The sequence below is a fragment of the Castanea sativa genome, chromosome 2 (genome assembly GCF_040712315.1).
Source record: "Castanea sativa cultivar Marrone di Chiusa Pesio chromosome 2, ASM4071231v1".
NCBI lineage: Eukaryota > Viridiplantae > Streptophyta > Magnoliopsida > Fagales > Fagaceae > Castanea > Castanea sativa.
Window position 1 is genome coordinate 51,565,626 of NC_134014.1, and position 22,444 is coordinate 51,588,069.

General features: G+C 33.8%; 1 protein-coding gene across 3 annotated transcripts; it reads right to left on the reverse strand.

Annotated features, from left to right (window-relative positions):
• Positions 1–9,759: 9,759 nt before the first annotated feature.
• On the reverse strand, positions 9,760–12,168 carry LOC142624054 (uncharacterized). 3 transcript variants are annotated; one of them, XM_075797556.1, is made up of 5 exons: positions 11,987–12,168; positions 10,908–11,818; positions 10,724–10,777; positions 10,438–10,622; positions 9,760–10,086 (listed from the first exon to the last, which is right to left on the reverse strand). In XM_075797556.1, the coding sequence occupies exons 2-5, from the start codon at positions 11,677–11,679 to the stop codon at positions 9,937–9,939; spliced, it is 1,161 nt and encodes a 386-aa protein (XP_075653671.1). In that variant the 5' UTR covers positions 11,680–11,818; positions 11,987–12,168; the 3' UTR covers positions 9,760–9,936. The 3 variants fall into 3 exon arrangements, with proteins under 3 accessions (XP_075653671.1, XP_075653672.1, XP_075653673.1); XM_075797557.1 differs by having other exon boundaries at positions 9,760–10,094; XM_075797558.1 differs by having other exon boundaries at positions 9,931–10,111.
• Between the last annotated feature and the right edge of the window lie 10,276 nt (positions 12,169–22,444).

Here is a 22,444-nt window from a genome sequence, read left to right on the forward strand (position 1 = left end):
TATGCTGCTAGAATAAAACAGTGAACAGTAAGGGACATGCCTAACTTTGAGGGTTTAATTTTAAAGTTAGGTGTAAATGCACTTTTAGTCCTTACATTTTGACCTGATTCCTATTTTGGTCCTTACATTTTATTTTTACCACTTTTAGTTCCTAAACCAATTAACGCGTGACATTTAAGTCCTTACCATCACCCAACTAACAGAAAATGCTGATGTGGCTGACGGCACTGTAAAATAATAATTAAAAAATATATTTTGGCATTAAAAAATTGTCACGTCAGCTATTAAATTAAAAAAAAATTAATTTATTAATTTTAACTAAATAAAAAAATTAAAAACAAAAAATCACCTTAATTGAGATCTAAAAGTGCCTTGAACAAGAATAATAGGAACACAAATTCAAATTTAAGAACAAGAACAATTTCTTTTATTTTGAACCATTGAATAAAAATAAACAAGAAGATGAAACATCACAGGAACACAAGAAGATGAACCCAGATCACAAGAACACGAACCCACCTGCTCTTCCTCATTTCCATACCCAATATCTGCCTCCTTCTCCGATCTTTCTTATCTTCTTCTCCGATCACACAAATGTCTTTCTCTCTCCCTCCGACCCATTTCATGCTTTGCCTCCAAACTCACTGATTTCTCAGACCCACATCCCACAATTTGTTTTACCTCTTATTCAACTCCAAAAATCTGCTTTCGCTGATCAAAAAAATTCCTGCAATTGTGGCTTATTAGATGAATTTCGGGATTTTTATTAACTGGGTTTTGAAGAGCATTGTGAAAATGCCTTCGGTTCTTGTTGAACTATTTATTCTTCCTTTGGTTCCTTCTTTAACTTGCTTTCATGGTGGTTCATCTTCTCATCGTCTGAAACGTCTTGAGAAAGGTGATCGTTGTGGTAATCTTAGTTAACATTTGCTTTCTTTTTCTTTGTTGTTGTTGTGGTTTTTTTGTTCTTTCGGTGAGATATTTTCCTAGTTATTCTCGTTTCGTGAGCGATCTGTACGAGATTTGAAGTGGGATTTTCGAGAAATTCAAGATCTGGGTTCATCTTCTTGTGTTCCTGCGATCTGGGTTCAACTCCAGCAGCAAAGAAGAAAGCTCCGGCGAGCATGAAGTTAGGGTCCGGTTCCGTCTCGGTGGAAGGGAGCTTGTTGGTGAGTGTTGGGTTTGACTGGGTTCGTTGGTTGGGATTGCAGGGTTTGTTGTTGTTGTTGGTCTGATCGGTGTGGGTTTGTTGTTGTTGGTTTGGGTGTGGTTCAGTTTGATCTATTTTGTTGTTGTTGATGTTCATGTTCTTGATTCTGGGTTTGTTGGTTTGGGTGTGGTTCGGCCTGATCTATTTTATTGTTGTTGATGTTCATGTTCTTGATTCTGGGTTTGATGTTCATGTTCTTGATTCTGGGTTTGATGTTTATGTTCTTGATTCTGGGTTTGTTGTTGTTATTGATGTTCATGTTCAATTTTTTGTTTTTAATTTTTTTATTTAATTAAAATTAATTTAATCGCTGACGTGGCAATTTTTTAATGCCAAAATAGATTTTTTAATTATTATTTTACTGTGCCATCAGCCATGTCAGCATTTTCTATTAGTTAGGTGACAGTAAGGACTTAAATGTCACGCGTTAATTGGTTTAGGGACTAAAAGTGGTAAAAATAAAATGTAAGAACCAAAATTGAAATCGGGTCAAAATGTAAGGACTAAAATTTCATGAATATTGGATGTGAATTGATAGCCCATTTGTATTTTATAACTGAAGTATATGCTACTGGAATAAAACAGTGAACAGTAAGGGACATGCCTAACTTTGAGGATTTAATTTTAAAGTTAGGGTGAATTATTTGAGTTATAATTTATTATGCTCATCATTTGGTATGTCGGGATCATAGCTAAATTTTGTATACCTTGGTTCAAGGTTTAGTACTCAAAGGAGGGGTTCTAAACCATTCTATCATTTTTTTTCATGTTGCCATATGAGTGTATATGGTTATATGACCATACTTAAAAGAGTTTATGTTTATGCATGCATTATTTCCCTAATCTCAAAGCACATTTTGAAATGAAGTTGGCTCTTATAGAGATATGATATTAATGCGAGAATATTGGTTTCTCTATGATTTGGTACATCATGTTGTTTGATGAATGTATTTTGTGTTTGTGGGAACCTCGTTGAGGTGAGATTAGGATTTCCTTGATTTTAAGATATAGGTTTTGAGATGAATGCGTAAGTTTATGATAAGGAGTAATTGATAGTAATAAGCTTTGATATTTGGTTTAGGTGTTACCAGTACCCAAGTCTAATCTCCTTCGACTGTAGGCTCTCGGTTCCTCTGCTTTCAAGTAAGGGATAAATTATATAAGCATTTGGTAAGTCATGAGGTTATTTTAAAGTATATTATGCAGTAAAAGGCTTTTGATTAGAGATATGACATATAATCATGTTTCAGACAAAGATATGTTCGTAAGTTTTCGAAACCTTATGTATATGATTTAAGCGCATTGATGCTATTATTAATTCCACGAACATGATGTTTAAAGAAAATAATGGAAATGCTTTTACTATGAAATGTTATGCAAACTATGAAATTCAATATAATGTATAAGTATGAAATGTTTTCGGGTTATGTCCTCTAGTTATCTAAACTCGGCCAGTAGGAGTTAAATTACTGGCTTTCCATAGAAAATGTTATCTGAATAGCCATTAAAGTGGGACTGGCTCTGCTGTACCCGCCCTTGTTGGTTATGGCCAACTTGTGGAGGATGTCAACCTACCCCCATAGTTGAAGATATGTATTATGATGTGATCCCGGGAATACCTGGCATTGTGGAGAATGCTGGATGCCTAGCACAGTGGTGCTAGAAGCCTCCCAAATAAGTACAGATTTATCATATATGGACTAACCAATATGTTATGAACAACTACATTATTTTAATGATCATGAGAGAATGATTTTGTTTAAATGCATTATGAAAAGCTAAAAGCTCTCATGAAAAGAAGTTTCCGATGAAAAGGAAAGTTGTTCTTTAAAGATAAAGGTTTTTGAAGTTTTGTTATGCTTTAAAGATAAAGCTTCTGATAAAGGTATAATTTTATGTTAAATAGTCATCAGAAATCTGTTCTTTAAGAAACGTTAAGTTTTATGACTATGAAAGTTGTAATATTTTATGAGAAGTTTATAAAAAAAAGTTTTCTTATTTGTTAAGATGTTTCTAGTTTAAGACAAAGTTACCAATTATCTGATTTAAGTTAAAATGATCATTTTGTAATGAGAATATATATATGTATGTATGTATGTATGTATGTATGTACGTATGTATGCACGTACGTATGTATGTATGTATATGATTCTAAACAATCAATATTATTTTGGTGACTTTGTAAGAAATGAAAAAAATTCAATCCGGAAGATTTTGTTAATATTATTCTGATAAGAAAATGGAGAACAATTATTTTCCTACGAAGAGCGTATAAGTTATTATTATAAATAGTATAAAATATTATGCATGAAAAGATGTTCTCCTATGTGAACATTTATAAAATGAAATGATTTGATTTACATGCATTCTTATTAAATTCTTATGTATCTTACCTTTATTGAGCTGTGTAGCTCACCCCTTCCACTCTTTCAGTCAATAGGTTTTAGTTTGGAGCAGAGGAAGCCTTAGTCAAGTTTTGGAAGGAGTTGGTTTTAGTTTTAAAAGCATAGATCCCAAATTAGAAATTTGATGTTTAGCTTTGTAGTATGGTGTATTTTAGGATCTAATGAAAGTTGTGTACCTTAAAGTTTTAAGAGATGTATTATGTGAAATTTAGAATTTGAGTAACTGGTGGATTGTGTTATTCTTTGAGTACAGTGTAGATGCTCTGAATGTCAAGTGAAAAGTTATATCATTTAAGTAAAGAAACATGAATGAAAAGAAAGAGGGAAGCTTTTGTAAAAGCTTTTGTTAAAAGTTAAGTTGGTTCTTGTCAATATCAGGCTTAAGCTTTATATTAGCATGCCGGTTATGGTCACAAATCCGGGTATCGGGTTTGGGTCGTGACAATCCCTATGATGGGTATCCATTTGATGCTTATGATACTGAATAAAATATCCAGTCATGAGGAGAGATAGCCTTAAGATTGATTAGGTCATCAGTCTCCTCCACTTCAGAAAGCCATTGCTTAGAAATCAAGGTCTCAGTCTAGCCTAGAATCTGTCCAGGTCACTGGAAAATCTAGCAAGAAATTAAAAGATCTTGCCCAGCAATTGCTTCTCTGATCAGAACAACTAGAGTCATAAGAAAAGGTTTCTCCTACCTCTTCAGAAGCTTCAGTCAACCGCAATCCAATTGATCCCCTCCAAGATTCTTAGGATCCATATGATGGTTACAATTTGGATAGCGATTAAAATCTTCTGGATAGCACCAGCCACTATTCAAAACAGTTTCAGACAGGATACTATTCATCTACAACACCAGTCACTGTTGATGAACAGTTCCAGCAGGATAAGGACAAAAGACAAGAAACTATTCATGAACAGTACCAGTCACTATTCATGAGTAGTAATCGCACTAAGTTCCAGAAGTACTATTTGCTTTCGGTGGAAAATGTTTTCACCTTCAGTAAAAGCATTTTACCTTCTGGATTTTCAGCATTCTTCAGAGGAATCCAAGGCTCCCTCGAGTCTATAAAAGGCAGCTCAAGTTCCATTCTGAAGCAAGCAATGTTTTAGCTAAGATAGCAAAACACCTTCCCTTCTCATTACAACCCATAGTCTTGTAATCAAATGGCAACCTTAGTTTACACTTGTATTATCCCGGTCAGTTTTTACATTTGTAACCAGATGGCCTCAATCAGCCTTTATCTCTGTAACTATATAGCCCTAGTCGGCCTTTCCCTTTCATTGTAACTTAGCCTTCTAGTTTTAGAGTCTCAATAGCCTGTTACTAGTTGCTTTCATCCCCTTTTGGTATCATAGCCAAAACTTAGAGAAAATTCAATTAGATTTTAATTGGATTCTCAATTTTGTGCCACGTGTCCCATTTGATTTTTAATTTTGTGCCAAGTGAATTATTGAGTATAAAAATCGAAAAGTCCAAATCTAATTAAATTCTAAATTGGATTTCAATTAGAGTTTAATTTTCTGCCACATGTTCATTTATTTTTTTAATTTTTGTGGCAAGTGAATTATTGGGTAAAAAACAGAAGAGTTTAAATCAAATTAAATTCTAAATCATATATATATATGTGTGTGTGTGTGGGGGGGGGGGGGGGATAAAAGGCCTAAATAAGGGTACTAGGCTGTGGACCTCGCCTCACCTGAGGACGTCATAAGACCCGAGGGCAAGTGCGTAGTAGGACAAGCAGGTAGAATACTGGACCGGGGAAGAGGTCTGGTCAAAATGAGCAGGTGACGTTGTCCGAGGAGCATTACTTCCTCAGCCAAGCAAAGCAAAGGCCTCAAGTTCGGACACTCATCAAACACTAGATAGGGGACAACCATATTTGAAAGGATAAGCACCAGAAAGGAATGAGGCAAAAGAGAATTGAAAAATATCTGAGAAGAAAACTGCTACCACCGCATTGAATGCTCTGCATCTAACCCCCTAGCCGAATTAATGTAAAAGTGATATGGAAACAGTAACTTTCAGCCTTACAACTACCCTCCAAAGACTTCAAGAATGTGCTAATGGGACAAGCATCAAAGAGACTAGCAATCTGACTTACACATGGAAGGCTGAGATGAAAGAAAGAGAAGAAGTATATGAGGGATGAACTCCCTTACAGGGTGGATCATCAAAAAATCCAAAGAAAATCATTGTATACTCAAGAATTATAATTTTTGTATAAGTCTAGGAGAAATATATAAGAACAGGCCTTCCTCAGACTTGACCGAAGAGAACTTTTCTTGTTCAAAACTATTTGTCTTGTCCATTTTTATATAGACTAGCCTATTGTGATCAACATAATTGACCTACTGTGGTCCTTATCCACTTACCTCATTGAATGTTCATTATCCAGCCCACTCTCTAATAAATTTATTGTTTTGGGCTCTTTGGGGCCATTGTCCAAACCACTTAGGCTGTGGAGCGAATCGTGTCCTTACAATATATATATATATATATATATATATATATATATATATATAATGAGAAATCATTACATATTTTACAAAATGTATGGTTTAAAAAAAGTGAGATATTACTAAGTATAATTTGAATCTTTTCTATAAAAAATGTATAATTGTGATTATTTTTAATTGTACTCGTGCATATGCACAAGGCTACACACTAATAAGAATAAACATGGACCGAGTAGGACCAATGTGAACAAAATAAGACTAATGTGGATCGATTAGGACCAACTTGGACAAAATGGACCGAATAGAACCAAAGTGGACCAAAAAGAACGAAGTGGACTAAATAAGATTGGTTTTTTTAATTTATAAATATTAATCTTTAGACACTTTAAAGTATCTTTTTTATATATATTTCCTAAGAAATATAAAAAGTATTACCAAGTGGTTTGAATTTTGTTGCATTTTTTTTACTTAGAGCAACCACATCAGTTAGTGTAAATTTTCATTCTATTTTATACTAAAAACCTACTTTTTCTATTTTAGACATTCATTTTTACAAAACACTCACATCAGTTTATCTATTCTATCATCTGTTTCATTTAAATAATCATTTTCTCACTTTTTTTATTATTATTTTATCTCAAACCTTGTCTCTCCACACACGAGACTCTATTCTAGAGTCTTCTCTAAAACTCCTCTCTATTCCAAACTCCTCTCTGAAATTTCAATCCAAGCAGGGAGCACAGCGTCAATCTGAAACTCCGATCCAAGCTGAAATTTCCATCTAAAATTCAAACGCCGATCTGAAATTTCCATCTAAACGCCGATTTGAAATTTCCATCTGAAACTCTGATCCAAGCATGGCACCGATCTGAAACTCTGACCTAAGCACGCTGATCCGCCACAAGCGCCGATCCACTCTCTCTGTCTCCGTTGGTGTGTTCGTGTGTGGGTGTGTTTGGTTTTGTGGTGTTTGTGGTTGATTTTGTGGTTTTTTTTTTTTTTTTTTTTTGTGAGAGTGTGTGTATCAGAGGAAGAAGCAGATGATGAGGGCGTTAGTTTTGTAGATGGAGAAGAGAGGAAAAAAAAAAGTGAAATTAGAAATTATTAAAATAATGTATAGAAGAGCTACAGTAACTGTGTATATATGCACGATTACTGTAGTTCTTGTATATTTATGCACAATTTTACGCCCACTGATGTTGGTATTTTTTTGGTCAAATTGTGTAAAAAGAATTGTTTTTTGTATTTTGCAAGATTATCCATGGGCTGATGCGATTGCTCTTATACTACTTTTTTTTAACATTTATGTTATGTGCTTGACTCCAGGGAAATATGCAAGATTTTTATTAATATGTAAATTAGACCATATGATAAAATGTATAAATTTAATCTATAGTCTATTTATTCAATATTTTGAAACCAAATGGGTTGAAAAAGAACCACTTCAACTTTCTCAATAGTTTTCTATATTAAATTTTAGTTCTATAATATATTTTTTAGAAAAAATAATAATTTATCAACATAATTTTATGAATTTCACAATTTTCATATGACAAAATATTTTGACGACACTACTAAAATGCTTAAATATGCAAAAGGTGCCTAAAAATTTATAGACAAAAAGTTCATATATTGGCTTTGAATGGACGATATAGCTTCCCTAGATTGAATCAAATCTATCAAGAGAACTTAAGAAAATAACTCTTACACTGTACAAACTTCTGAGCAGATTCCCCCCCACCCCCTAAGATTAAACTCTCTCTTAACATTTACTTAAGAAATTAACTCTTACACTGTACAAACTTCTGAGCAGATTCCCCCCCCCCCCCCCCCCCCTAAGATTAAACTCTCTCTTAACATTTTCCCCTAATCCAAGAATACAGCCAAGTTCTCCCATCCTGAGACAATTATAAGGCCCTAGACCTGCAGGGGACAAGCCCATTGAAGGTTCTAAAATAACAGTTGCAACATAACACTAGTAATTTTAATCATATATTGATAATCTTGCCTGTTCTTGCATTTAATCATTTTATGTAAAGAGATATCACAAAAAAAGTTGTAATAAAGGGGTGAAGGTTAAGGTCGTGGATTAAAAAATTATATATGTGTGTGTAGGCTGAATAACCACAAGCCTATCATTGCACATCTAACTGTTTCAGACTGACAACTTATTGACAGAGAAAGTGCATGGTATAAATAATGTAACATTTGGCATCCAAACTGTTGAAACAAATCCCTGAAGTACTACAATATCTCTCTCCCTTATAAATGTCATTATTATTTTTTTAGGAATATTTTAAAAAATAAAAAAATAACGGTGAAACCTCATTTTCACAATAAGGTTTTATTTTTATTTTTAAAAGTAAGATCATATGCACACAAGAAGTTTTAGAAGCATGAATCTGATTATAATATAAAATATATTAAACCCATTGTCTAAATTCATCCATGAGATATTAGAGAAAAGTCAAAACTAAAAACATGTTGACCTGTTGAAAAAAAAGAGAAGTCCTGATTCTGATTTACAGAGCTCCATAAAATCTACCATAAGAAAGAGCTTGGGTGGAAATGGGGGAAAATGATCTAGAATTATTGGTGGAAATTTCATTTTAAATTGTAAAAGAGGCTAAATTTTACACTGGGGCCTGGATCCATCTGATAGAAGATGCTAAGTGTGGACATTAATTTAACTTTCCCTACTGAGAAGAAGGCAATCTAAGTAAACCTGATCAAATTTACCTAACTGATCAAATTTTAGGTTGCTGAAAGAACTAAGCAAACCTTACCTAACTGATCAAATTTAGTTAAAATGGATCTTTTTTTTTTGGGTGAGTTAGTGAGTTACACATGCACCTAATGGGTCTTGAACCCACAACTTCACCCTCCACCTAATAGTACTTATAAGGGGAGGAGGTGCCAATTGAGCTAGAGCTCATTGGCTTAGTTCAATTGAATCAGTGCCTGTTATGGTTCTTTCAAACCCAAAGATCATTGATTTCCTACCCCACATGAAAATGTTATGTCACACACCAACAAGTCACCTGATCATCATCAGGGAGAGGTGACACATTTTAACAATTCCAGTACAGAAAGTATATTTACTTCTTAATTGCACAACAATTTCTAAATCAACAACCAAATGAAGTTTCATCTAAAATTTTGGTTATTTTTATTTGATATTAAAATTTCATACTTGATGATCCGCCCGAGGCCACAACTAACCCAATAATGGGGTGCAAACAGTTTCATCTGATCTGTCAATCAGCAGCAGGTAAGAAATTTCCCCATCTGAAAGATTCAGGTGAGTGGCTATTTGACTTCTACCTTGAACCCAATCGACCAGTAAGCACCCCTATCCAACGTAGTACATTCAAAAGCAGAATCTAACTAAAATGAATTACTGTTTTGGTTCTTCAAGCATAGGTTTTAGTGCTATTAATGCACAGCCCTTAACAGTACATGCCATTGGAACCACTCATTTATTAGCACAAGGACCTACCGGAAAAAAATATACGAAAGGAACATGAATTACCAAGTACTAAACGAGTTCTTATCAAAAACAAAACAAAACAAAAAGTTCTAAACGAGTTATTAGCCATTGGAACAGTTATGGCAGGTTTGGTGAAAAAATCAATCCAAACCTGCGATAGCTCAAACAAATGAATTACTAAGGAACATGAATTGAGGCAAATGAAAAGAAAACTTTCATTCTCTCACAGAGGATATATTCATGATAGGTATTAAAGGAAACACTATTATATGTGTTAAATGGATATGTTCTCAATACAATAAGACTATGGTAACAAGTTCAAGTAGTTCTCTGAAAAACAAACTAGGAACACACATGGGCAAATGCAGCTACATGCAAGCCACAAGCACAACTATCAAATAAGTGTAATGAAACATTCTTACAATCACCAAGGACACTAATGTTTGTCTGAAGCCATTCCATTGATCATCTCCAGATCCATCTTGCAGTTCTCTCTCAAATCTTTTAGTGTAACATAACTGGATTGCTGCCCAGAAAAACAGGCTAATTTAACACAATTGAGATTAGGGAAAAAAAATTAAATTAAATTTCATGACATGGATAAAGGGTGATCTTGAGAATTAGCCTGATCATAAGGAGCCATTGATGCTAGCAATGAAGCATTGATTAGAATAGTTAACCACAAAGTGCAGTCAGATGATAGGTGGCTATCACCAATGCCTTATGGCCAGCAAGTTGATTCAGGACTTCTTAAGACAACCTGAATTCTCTAGATCTTATCCAAAATGGCAAGTGGGTTTTGAAAAATATGACTCCCACTTAACACAAAACACAGTGGCTAAGTCATAGGAAACAAAAGTTGCACTCACAAGCTGGTTGCTTTCATTGACAAAGATATTCTCCATGTGAAGAAAGAGTGATTTCCACTGACCCGTGAGGTCAGGATCTAATTTTGTTACTTTGTTGCAGTTCCCTTGGCCATGAATGTCAACCTCCTTTCCCCTGCAACTATTTTGAACCAAAATGCTTGCTTCTTTCTGACTCTTCTTCAATACTAAATTAAAAAATGAAGCAATACCAATGAAGGAAAACAACATCACAATGAGAAAGAAAATTCCAGACCAGTAAACTATCAGATACCATCCACAAACTTACCAGCTATTCGACCCTTGATGTCCTGGTAATGGAGGTCTGACCACATATGAGCAGCTGATTACCAAATTGTAAAACAAACATTCCCGTGTTAGAACAATATGTAGCATACAATGTTAAATTCCATAATCACTTGCAATCAAGCACATGACAAAACATACTTATGCATTATGAATCTTATGATTACCTTTCAAGCAAAATGAGCAAGAGCAACCTTTGAGAACATCGGTACCAGCATTTAGATTAGCACAACCATCTCCCTTAGCGCTTGTGCATCTTTCCAATTCATTGAACTTAGAACCATGTGACTTGGGCAATCTTGACCACTCAACAGACCCATAATTGCTTGAGGCCAATCTACCACCATGTTGATCCTTCTCATTATCCTTGCAAACATGTGTGACCAATCCTTCACACACTGCATTACTTTCAGTAACACTGGAACTGAGTCTCACTTCCTCATCTTGACAGTTCCCTCCGACCCCGCAACAATTTTTCTTGGACAGTCCAGAGCAAGCAGGCGCCGAAATACTAGACACACAACTATCTCTCGATACATCACCAACCTCCACAGCAACACTATGTCGTATCCTGTCGCCTTGAAAGAAATCCAATGTCTCCTTACTCTTATCCAGTAAGTTCTCAACAGTAGATGCAATATTCTCTAGTGAAGTACCAACCTCACTACAAGTGGGGGACAAATCCTTTTCCTTTTCACTACCATCTACCCCAAACTTGGCCACACATTCCTCTTGGACTAAATTCTCTACTCCTAAACACCCTTGCTCTGCAAACTTTGAATCTTCATCTTCACCACCCACTTTTTTACCATACCCACCTCCATAATCAAGCCCTATATCACCTGAAGCCGACGGAAACGACCTTTTCCGATTGGTCACATCGGCTAAAGCCGGACGGGTTTTGCCAAACCCATCTGTAAAATTATCTCCACTCATCATTAAATTCACTTTCCGGTTACAGACCTTAAGCTCTATACATCAAAAATTCAACAAGATAAAAACAACCCACCTCCCCAATTGCCAAAAAATCAACGAATCCCAAAACCCTTTGGACAGAAATTCAAGAATCCTCGATTTACTACACAAACAAAAGCAGGCACAGAAACACAGCGTCATGGTTCAATTTCATATATCTAACTCTAGCAATGATATTAAACTTCACACACACATACACGCGCATAGAGATATTGAATAGCACAACATGAAAAAGTAAATAATGGGTGTGAGAGAGAGAGTGCTTACTGACCTTGAGTTGAACTTGGAAGGAGATCTGGAGATGTATGAGATGTTGGAGGGGAAATGAAATCAGAGCGTGTGTTCGTTTTGAGTCAATAAAGAAATTGTATGTACTAAAATTTGGTTGAGGCGGGGAACCACTTTGGGTACTATGGTCCTCACTTCCGCGTTCCTAAGTTTGAACTTTGAACTTCGTGAATGTCGTTTTTGGGAGGGAGAGCGGGGATTTGTAAATTTCATTCCTTTTATAAAAAAAAAAATATATATATATATATATATATATATATATTGAAAATACTAAATTAAATCCAATTAAATACTAAATTGTATTTTAATTAGGATCTAATTTTGTTTTATGTATCATTTTAATTTTTTTAAATTTTACTAAAATATTTAATATTTATCAAAAGTTACAGAAATGAGGAGTCTAATTTTTCTTTTTAATAAATGTAATGGATCTGGCATATTTATTGTTGTTTAAATTTGTTAAGTGGATATTATGATTCGTGGAGCATTCACGTTCGGGAATTCTATTACATCCTATTTTATCATCTCAAAAAGTCACTTTATCCATTATACAATACAATTTTACAATACTCTCAGCATCACAATTTTTATTTTCCTATTATCCTCATTAAAATAATATTTCTACACAGTAAAATAATACATCTCACAATCATCATCATTTAACACACAACACATTATTTATCATTTCTCTCTCTTTCTTTCTATTCAAGAACCACAATCACCACCACCGCTGCACTACACACGCCTGACACTGCCGCCACCACTAGCAATCCATAATCTATCGTCAACACCAAAAAAAAAAAACACACACACACACAGCAACCCATTCAAAAAATCACTATCAGAGCCATCAGAGCTTCGATTTAAACCTTTGTCAAGCTCATCGGAGCCATCACCAGCAAACCCATTAAAAAAAAATCACCGATCCACGTCGATCCAAATCATCAGAGCCATCACCAACAAACCCAGCTTGCCGATCCAAACCCACCATCAACCGATCCCAGCCCACCACCATGCCCAGATCAAACCACGAACCCAACCCAGCTCCAGTGCAAGCCTTGAACGAGAAAGAGAGATGTGAGATGAGAGAAAGAATGAGGACTGAGAGAAAGAGGGACTTTGCAGAAAAGAACACCACCACCGTGACCTTGCCATGCCGAGATCCACCATAGACAGGCCACCACTGCACATCGAGAGAAACAGGGACACTACAACAAAAGTGGGCTATGGTGACAAAATCTAGTGAGGATAAACAATATCGTCACCAAATGGTAATATTTAGTGAGGAAAAGAAGAATTCGTCACCAAATATTATAAAAATTTTAAAATTGGTGACGAAATCAATATTTCGTCAACAAAGATGTACAAATTGGTGACGAAATCAATATTTCGTCACCAAAGACATACAAATTGGTGACGAAATATTTATTTCATCACTATAGGTCATGAAAGAAAGGCAAACCTAGGGTGATGAAATATTCGCGTCACCAAAGACTTACCAGAGGTGACGAAATTCTAAATTCGTCACCCAATATTATGATGTAGGTGTTTTTGGTGACGAAATTAATTTTCGTCACCTATTGTTTAACCAAAGACTAACCGAAGGTGAAGAAATTTCAAATTCATCATCCAATATTAAGATGGAGGTGTTTTGGTGACGAAATAAGTGTGTGTCACCTATTGTTTACAAATAATTAAGGATGGCCATGGGTAGGGTATACCCATATATATACCCGACCCAATTAATTTATCCATGAATATCCGATTACCTTACCCAATAAGTATCCATACCCAATTGTTACCCAGTCTGTTTATCCATAAAAATCCATACCCTACCCAAATCCGATTTTTATAGAATCACCAAATATGCTCAAAAACCCATTAAAATGACCAATATATCCTCAAAATCTCTAAAATAAGCAAAATACCCATGAAACCTTTAAAATGACCAAAATACTCCTACAATCTCTAAAATCACTAATTATGCTAAAAACCCACTAAAATGACCAAAATACCTCTAAAATCACCAAATATGCTAAAAACCCACTAAAAGTTACCAAAATATCCCCTAAACCTAATAAATGACCGAAACCCCCAAATCCTAATAAATGACCAAAGTACACATGAAATCTAAAAATGACCAAAATACACTCGAAACCTAAAATTTAGCGAAAATACCCCCCAAAACAAAAATTACCAAAATAACCCCTAAACCTAAAAAATAACCGAAATACCTTTGAAATCTAAAAACTGACTGAACTAGCCTTGATGCTTGAAAATTACCAAAATACCCCTAATCCTAAAAAATGACCAAAATACCCCCAAAACCTTAAAAATGAATAAAATACCCCTGAAACCTATAAAATGACAAAAATGGCCCGAAAAACTATATGATGATAAAAATACACCCTAAACCTAAAAGATGATTAAAATACCCTCAAACTTAAAAATGACCAAAATGCCCCTAAATGACCAAAATACTCATTTTTATAATTTCTGGCTATTTTGGTCATTTTTTAGGTTTAGAGGGTGTTTTTGGTTTTTATATAAGTTTTAGGGGCATTTTGGTCATTTTTTAAGGCTTCGAGAGTATTTTCGGTTATCTATCATTTTTTAGGTTTAGGGTGGTATAATATTTTTTAGAGTTACATCAGGTATAACTTGAACCTAATCCTATATTTCTTTAATTCGATGTGAATTTTGACAAATCTACCGTTAGATTACATTATATTCATATATTTTTCATGCTTACAAAATTTCAAGGTGATCAAAGATTAATAATCATGTCATCAATCAATTGTCTAAATTCAAGTTTTTTTAGTTTAAAATAACCCATAAAGGATGAGTTTAAAGATCAAATGGTAAACTACATCCTATTGACATGAAAATTGGTATGCATATTAAGAAAATATAGAAAATTTAATCCAACGGTTGGATTTTCAAAATATGCATTCAACTATAAGTTATTAGGTGATATAACATTTTTTAGAGTTACATCAGGTATAACTTGAACCCAACCTTATATTTCTTTAATTCGATATGAATTTTGACAAATCTACCGTTAGATTACATTATGTTCATATATTTTTCATACTTACAAAATTTCAAGGTGATCAAAGATTAATAGTCATGTCATCAATTAATTGTCTAAATTTAAGTTTTTTTAGTTTAAAATAACCCATAAAGGATGAGTTTAAAGATCAAATGGTAAATTACATCCGATTCGGATGAAAATTGGCATGCATGTTAAGACCATATAAAACATGTAATCCAACGGTTGGATTTTCAAAATATGCAATTAATAATAAGTTATTAGGTGGTGTAACATTTTTTTGAGTTACATCAGGTGTAACTTGAACTCAACTCTATATTTCTTAATTCAATGTGAATTTTGACAAATCTATCGTTAGATTACATTATTTTCATATATTTTTCATGCTTACAAAATTTCAAGGTGATCAAAGATTAATAGGCATGTCATCAATTAATGGTCTAAATTCAAGTTTTTGTAGTTTAAAATAATGCATAAAAGATGAGTTTAAAGATCAAATGGTAAATTACATCCGATTCAGATGAAAATTGGCATGCATGTTAAGACCATATAGAACATGTAATCCAACGGTTGGATTTTCAAAATATGCAATCAATAATAAGTTATTGGGTGGTGTAACATTTTTTTGAGTTATATCGGGTGTAACCTGAACCCAATCCTATATTTCTTCATTCAATGTGAATTTTGACAAATCTACCCTTAGATTACATTATCTTCATATATTTTTCATGATTACAAAATTTCAAAATGATCAAAGATTAATAGGCATATCATCAATTAATTGTCTAAATTCAAGTTTCTATAATTTAAAATGATGCATAAAAGATGAGTTATAGATCAAATAGTAAATTACATCTGATTGCTATGAAAATTGGCATGCAGGTTAAGAACATATAGAACATGCAATCCAACAGTTGGATTTTCAAAATATTGTGTATCAAGTGAATTATTACGTGCAAAAATTAAAGAGGTTGAGGTTGGTCTGGGGTGGGTGGGTTGAGACCGACTGGGGTGGCTGGGGTTGAACTCGAGGTGGTTGGGTTTGAGGTGGGTTGAGGTGGGTGGGTTGTGAGTCGGTTGGGGTGGGTAGAGGTCAGCTTGGGTTTAGGTCAGGCTGGGGTGGGTCGGTTGAGACCGGCTGGGGTGGCTGGAGTCGGGGTGGTTGGGGTTAAGGTTGGGTTGGGGTGGGTAGAGATCAGGGTGGCTGGGGTTGAGACCGAGTTGGGTTTGGTTGTGGCGGTTGGGATGGTAGGTTGTGGCGACTGTGATGGTTTCTGGGTCTGTTTCTGGGTTTGATTTTTCATATGGTGTTCTGAGTTTGCTAGAGATTGAGGGTTGGGTTTGGGTTTGTGTTCTTTGTGTTTTGAACTTTGAAAGTCTTTTAATTTCCTTGGCATTTGATTCGTGTTCTTGGTTTGATTTTCTAGGTTTGTGTTCTTGTGTTCATAGGCATTTGATTTTATTATTTTTAATTTTGTTTTTTTTTTGGTTAAAATTGACAAATTATTATAAACAAAAAAAATAGATGCTATCGTGACATTTTTAATAACATTTTAATGTCTTCAGCTGCCACCTTAGCTATTCCCGTCGGTTGATTGATAGAAATGACGAAAATAATACACGTTAATTGATTTAGGAACTAAAATGAAAAAAAGTCAAAATGTAGGAATTAAAAGTGCATTTACTCAACAACTCGACAACTCGAGGGTCGAGTACAAGACCTCCAAGATGCAAACTACATGTTGGAGGGTCAAGTAGAAGAACTCCAGGATGCAAACTTCAGGTTGGAGGAGAAGATGGATTGCATCATACAATATTTGAGGAGTAAGGGTGACAGTGACATATGTAGCAGTGGGAGGAGCTCATCTACTAACTAGAACACATCTTGGTTAGTGTTTTATTTTCCTTCCTAAGAGCATTAGTATTGGGGCTTGTATATGGTACATGTTGCTATATTTTAGCATAAAAACACAAAAACAAATATTACACGGTCTCTCAATTGTAAACATTTTCACAACTGAGAGATCGGGTAATACTTGTTTGTGGTGGTAGCTTGATTTTTTTGTTTAATGGTGGTGGTGGGTTGTGTTAATAATGGTTGCTGAATTTTTTGTTTATTGTGTGGTTGGGTTTTTGTGTTTATGGTGGTGGTTGGGTTTTTTGTTTAATGTTGGTGTTAGGTTATTTGTTTATTGTGATGGTTGGGTTTTTTTTTTTTTTTTTTTTTTTTAATGGTAGTAACTATGATTTTGTGTTAATGGTGGTGACTGTGTTTTTTGTTTAATGGTGGTGGTGGGTTTTTTGTTTATGGTGGTAAATGAGTTTTTTGTTTAATGTTGGTGATGAGTTTTTTGTTTTTTGTTTATAGTTGTAGCTGAGTTTTTGTGTTAATGGTAGTGGCTGTGTTTTTTGTTTAATGATGGTGGTGGGTTTTTTTGTTTATGGTAGTGGGTGGGTTTTTTTGTTTATGGTAGTGGCTGGGTTTTTGTGTTAATGGTGGTGACTGTGCTTTTTATTTAATGCTGGTGGTAGGTTTTTTGTTTATGGTAGCTGAGTTTTTGTGTTAATGGTGGTGGCTATGTTTTTTGCTTAATAGTGGTGGTGAGTTTTTTGTTTGTGGTGGTGGTTGAGTTTTTGTTTATTGTGATGGCTAAGTTTTTTGTTTATGGTAGTGGCTGAATTTTTGTGTTAATGGCAATGGCTGTGTTTTTTGTTTAATGGTGGTGGTGAGTTTTTTGTTTATGGTGGTGGTTGTGGTTTTTATTTAATGCTGGTGGCTAGTTTTTTTTTTTTTTAAAATAGTGTTGGCTAGATTTTTTATTCGTTGTGGTGGGTGGGTTTGTGTTTATGATGGTGGCTAAGTTTTTGTTTTGGATTTCACTTTATTTGTTTTGTTTTAAATTGGGATTATTCTGCATTCTTTATGATTTCTCCGTAGTTTGTTATGTAGGTTTGGTTTTTATTTGATGAGAATGTTGTGGGTCTTTTTTCTTTGATAGTTTGGCTTCATATGATGTTGCATTATGATTATTTTGTCTAGTTTGTTATTGGGTATTCTGTGGACATTTTTTGCATTGTCTTCTAATAATAATCTTTTTTGTTGTTGTTGTAGTACATCTTATTAGGGATAGGTTTGCAGTCTAGTTTGTTATTAATGTATTTTCCTTTATATTTGTGCAGATATGGGATTGGTGGCAACAAGATAGCTTTTGTGAGACTACTTGAACTCAAATAATTTTCTGTAAAGTTTGGAAGCTAAGACATTATTTGTATGTAAATGGTTGTAATTACTTTGTGAACATCTTTATTGCATTTTTAGATTGTATGGATTTTATTTATGGATTTGGTTAGAAATGAATGATTTTTTTATTTTTTTATTTTTTTTATGGATTTGGTTAAAAATGAATGTATTTTTTTTATATATAGATTTGGTTAAAAATGAACAGTTTAATGTAATTGCAAGTAAATGTAAAGAATATTAAAAATTAAATAAAATTGGTGACGATAATTTTCGTCGCCATATTTGACTATAAGCAGAAATTGGTGACGAAATAATTTGTCACCTGATCTATTGAAATTAAAAATAAAAAAAAAACATTTGGTGACGAAATATTCCGTCACTGGAAATAAGGTTTAGTGACGAATATATTAGGTGACGAAAAACTTTTGTCACCTATCATTTTTTATTTGCAATAGTTGTATTTTAGAAGTCCGGATGAAGCTTGATTTTTGTGTGAAAATGATAAAATTTTCCTACATATGCCATTTAGCATGCCCAGTGTGAATGCTCTTACAATGTTTTATAGTTTTAACTTTTAAACGTGTTTCATGTTAATTAGTATAGAGGTAACTGCACCTTGAGACTCTCCATCCTCTCCGTTCCTCTCCATCTTTCTCTTTTTCTATTATAATATATAGAGACTCTCAATCCCTTTCGAACTTTCTTTTTTTATTGTAAATTTGTAATATATAGTAGGATACTCAATAAAAGTGATATCTCTTGTTGGAAAATTTAGATACAAGTTGTTACCAATAAATTAAATTATACTGAGTTTGATTAATTAACCAAATATGCTTAAAAATTCAATTCATGGCTAACCATTCACACATCCATATCGCAAATAAAAAACAAAGTTGTATATGAAATAATACAAGCGATATGGTTATGAAAGAAAACCCTAAACAAGAAAAACTCTTTAGGAGATTTACCATTAACTTTTGAGCGAGGAAATAGATTCACTACATAAAACTGAAGCATTTACAGTAGACTTAAACTTAAGTCTACTCTTACCTCATGTAGTACTTACTGACATAAGTACATGCACGCAACTTCAAGACCATGCAATCTTCTACCATGGGCATTTTTTTGTTATTTTATGAACTCCTCTACCATGGACTTTGTTCTACATGAAAACTCTACTCGCAACTTCAAAAACCGTCTTGAATATTCTATACAAAAGCTTTGACTATGTTTTGGTTGCAGTGGCGGCTCCAGGAATTTTTTTCAGGGTGTTCCTAAAAAATTTTCTCAGAAATTTTTTTTTGGGTGCGTGGTTTTCTTATCAAATATTTGTCCATAATTTTAGCAAAAGAATAAATAATAAACTATAAGTTTATTTGAAATATTAATAAAATTATTAATTATTGTTGTTTATTTGTTTCATTAATTTGTTTGTTTTTTATAAATTATAATTTGTTATATTGTTGTTTCATTAATTATAAAATTATTAATTGTTGTTTAGTCTAACATAATTTAATTTGTTTGTCTTTTACAATGTATTGGTTAATTATATTGCTTTAATTATTGTTGTTTAGCGTAACAATAAACTATATTGATTTAATTTATTTGTCATTAATTATACTACTTTAATTTATTATATTGTTTAGCCTCATATACATATTACACTAAAAGAGTCAGTCGTTACACATCTTATGTGCAACACAATAATTAAAGCAGTATAACTCGACTCCATGTGCCCATCTACCCCTACCCCACTCAAGAGACAAGCACATTGTTATAAGCCTCATGCCTGATGCCCCAATTATAATAACCATCTGCCAATCAAAAAATTTCACAATCACAAATTACAATACACATTACACATATCTCACTAAAGCCAACACAAATTTAATTGACCATCACTAAACGGATAAATATAAGATAAAGTCAAATTTAAAAAGTAAATAGAAAAAAAAAAGAAGTAAAAAACAAAATATTAATAAATCTACCAATCAATAACCTACAGCTCAAAAGAGACAGAGTTAGAATAAAAAGATCATTCATTAATTTTATTTCATTAATTCATTTCATAGATTTCATTTCAGATAGAGAGAGAGAGAGAGAGAGAGTGACAGACTGCGAGAGAGTGAGAGAGAAAAAGAGAGAGAAATACCTTGAGATCCCGATCACCGAGCACCGAGCTCCGAGCACCGAGCACCGAGACCGGAGCAGCTTTGCGATCCCGATCTGCGATGAGTGATGAGGCGCGATCTCTGATGAGGCGATGAGGCGGCGGAGGCGCGATCTGCGATGAGCAACGCGCGATCTGCGATGAGGCGTGATCCACGATGAGTGACGACGAAGACGAGCGAGCTACGGCGACGACGAGCGAGCTACGGCGACGACGAGCGAGCTGCGGCGACGACGAACGAGCTGGTACTTTGGTTTGCTCTGTATTGGGGTTTGGGGTTTGGTTTGCTCGGTCTGTTTGGGGTTTGGAGTTTGCTCTGTTTTGTCTATATTGGGGTTTTGGTTTGCTCTGCGAGACCGTGTGTTTTTTTTTTGTTTTTTGAGAATCTGTGGGCTTGCCGTGGGCCTGTTATGGGCTTGCTGTGGGCTTGCTTCTGTCTCTGTTACAATTTTTTTTTTTTTTTAGATTTTAGTTTAAATTTTTTTTTGGGTTTTTTTTTTTTTTTGTGCTTGAAAGTAGAACAAATAAATTTTTTTAAAAAAATTTGAGGGTGTTCCTAATTTTGTTGAGGGTGTTCCTGATATCTTCATATATAAAAAATTTTAATTATTACATATAAAAAAAAAAAAATTTCAAGTCAGGGTGTTCCTGGGAACACCCTGACTTGTACGTGGCGCCGCCAGTGTTTGGTTGCAACAACTTTACCTTGATCACCAAATCTTGAATACAAGATACTAAGTTTATTCATGATTTGCCAACTTAAAGAATACTTAACATCCCTAATAACCCGTAAAAAAAATGCTGTTACACAAATCACAGCTTAACAAAGTTCAGAAAAATGTTTAATCGTAACATTGCTTAAATAAACAAAAAAAGAAAGAAAAGAAAAGGCACTGGAGCATGAGAAGTGAGAAGAAAAGCTTTCAGAGTAGAGGAAATGCTGGAGTCATCGACCATGTGCATGGTAGCCAAATGACTTTTGGCCTCCTAAAGCCCCCATATCAGTAACCTTGGGAGAGAAATGGCTCAAGGTAAACTAGTGAGAAAGAGTTTTGCTGCAAATTAGAGAAAAATTCGTCCATGGTGGTATGGGTTTATATTTTGGTTCCTCCTCTTCTGCTACGTTGGTTTATGTTCCAGTGTTTTGGTTGTTTTTAGTTTTCTAAAAAACTTTTTTTTGAGAACGTTTTCTAAAAAACTTTGAATAGTTTTTAATGAGATTTTGGATTGTGAGTGGTAGGGCTTATACTTTTAATTGAAAAAAAAAATGTTATGTGGAATTGTCATCTAATCAGAGGGTGTAATTGTGTAAGTATGAACTTGTATACCACATTCTTATTGAATTTAATATTTTCTTAGCATGTGTAAATAGCTTGTAGAATTAATGTATTTTTAAAAATACAAACTTCCGATATTCACATACCAATCTTAAAAATTAATATCTCTTTCCATATGCATACAACAATCAATTTTATTCTAATTTTTTACAACGAAATATATGAATGGTAATAGACTAATAGTTATTACATTACAAACATCTTTTAGCCAAAAATCAAAATTACCATTCTTGTCGTAATCTCCATACATTGTACCAAACATGTTTGTATTGTTTAAGTTGTTTATTGGCAATACAAGGGGGCTCCCCCCCCCCCCCCCCCCCTTTCCGAAAAAAAAAAAAAAAAAAATCCCTGCTCTGTCCTAGAATGGACTCATTAATTATGTATATTAAAATAGAAATTATTATGAAATTAATACATGATGTATATGCCTTCAAATTTTAAAGGAATGTTGAGTTTAATTTTGATAGATCATACATGATTGAATTGAAATGTATTAATAAATATTTATTTAGTATTTGGTATTTATATCTTATACTAAAATAGATACTAATTTTAAATTTATTTATTAATTTAGTTATGAATTTTAATTTATTTATGTTCAAAATTTTTAAATTTATATTTATGATTAAGTAAGCAAG

Bases quoted from the DNA above. Each gene is read 5' to 3' on its own strand.
- LOC142624054 (XM_075797556.1), bottom strand. From the start codon at position 11,679: ATGATGAGTGGAGATAATTTTACAGATGGGTTTGGCAAAACCCGTCCG. The intron at 10,623-10,723 runs GTAAGTTTGTGG...TTTTTAATTTAG, and splicing joins CATCAAGGGTCGAATAGCTG to TATTGAAGAAGAGTCAGAAA. The intron at 10,087-10,437 runs GTGAGTGCAACT...GCAGCAATCCAG, and splicing joins TCAATGAAAGCAACCAGCTT to TTATGTTACACTAAAAGATT.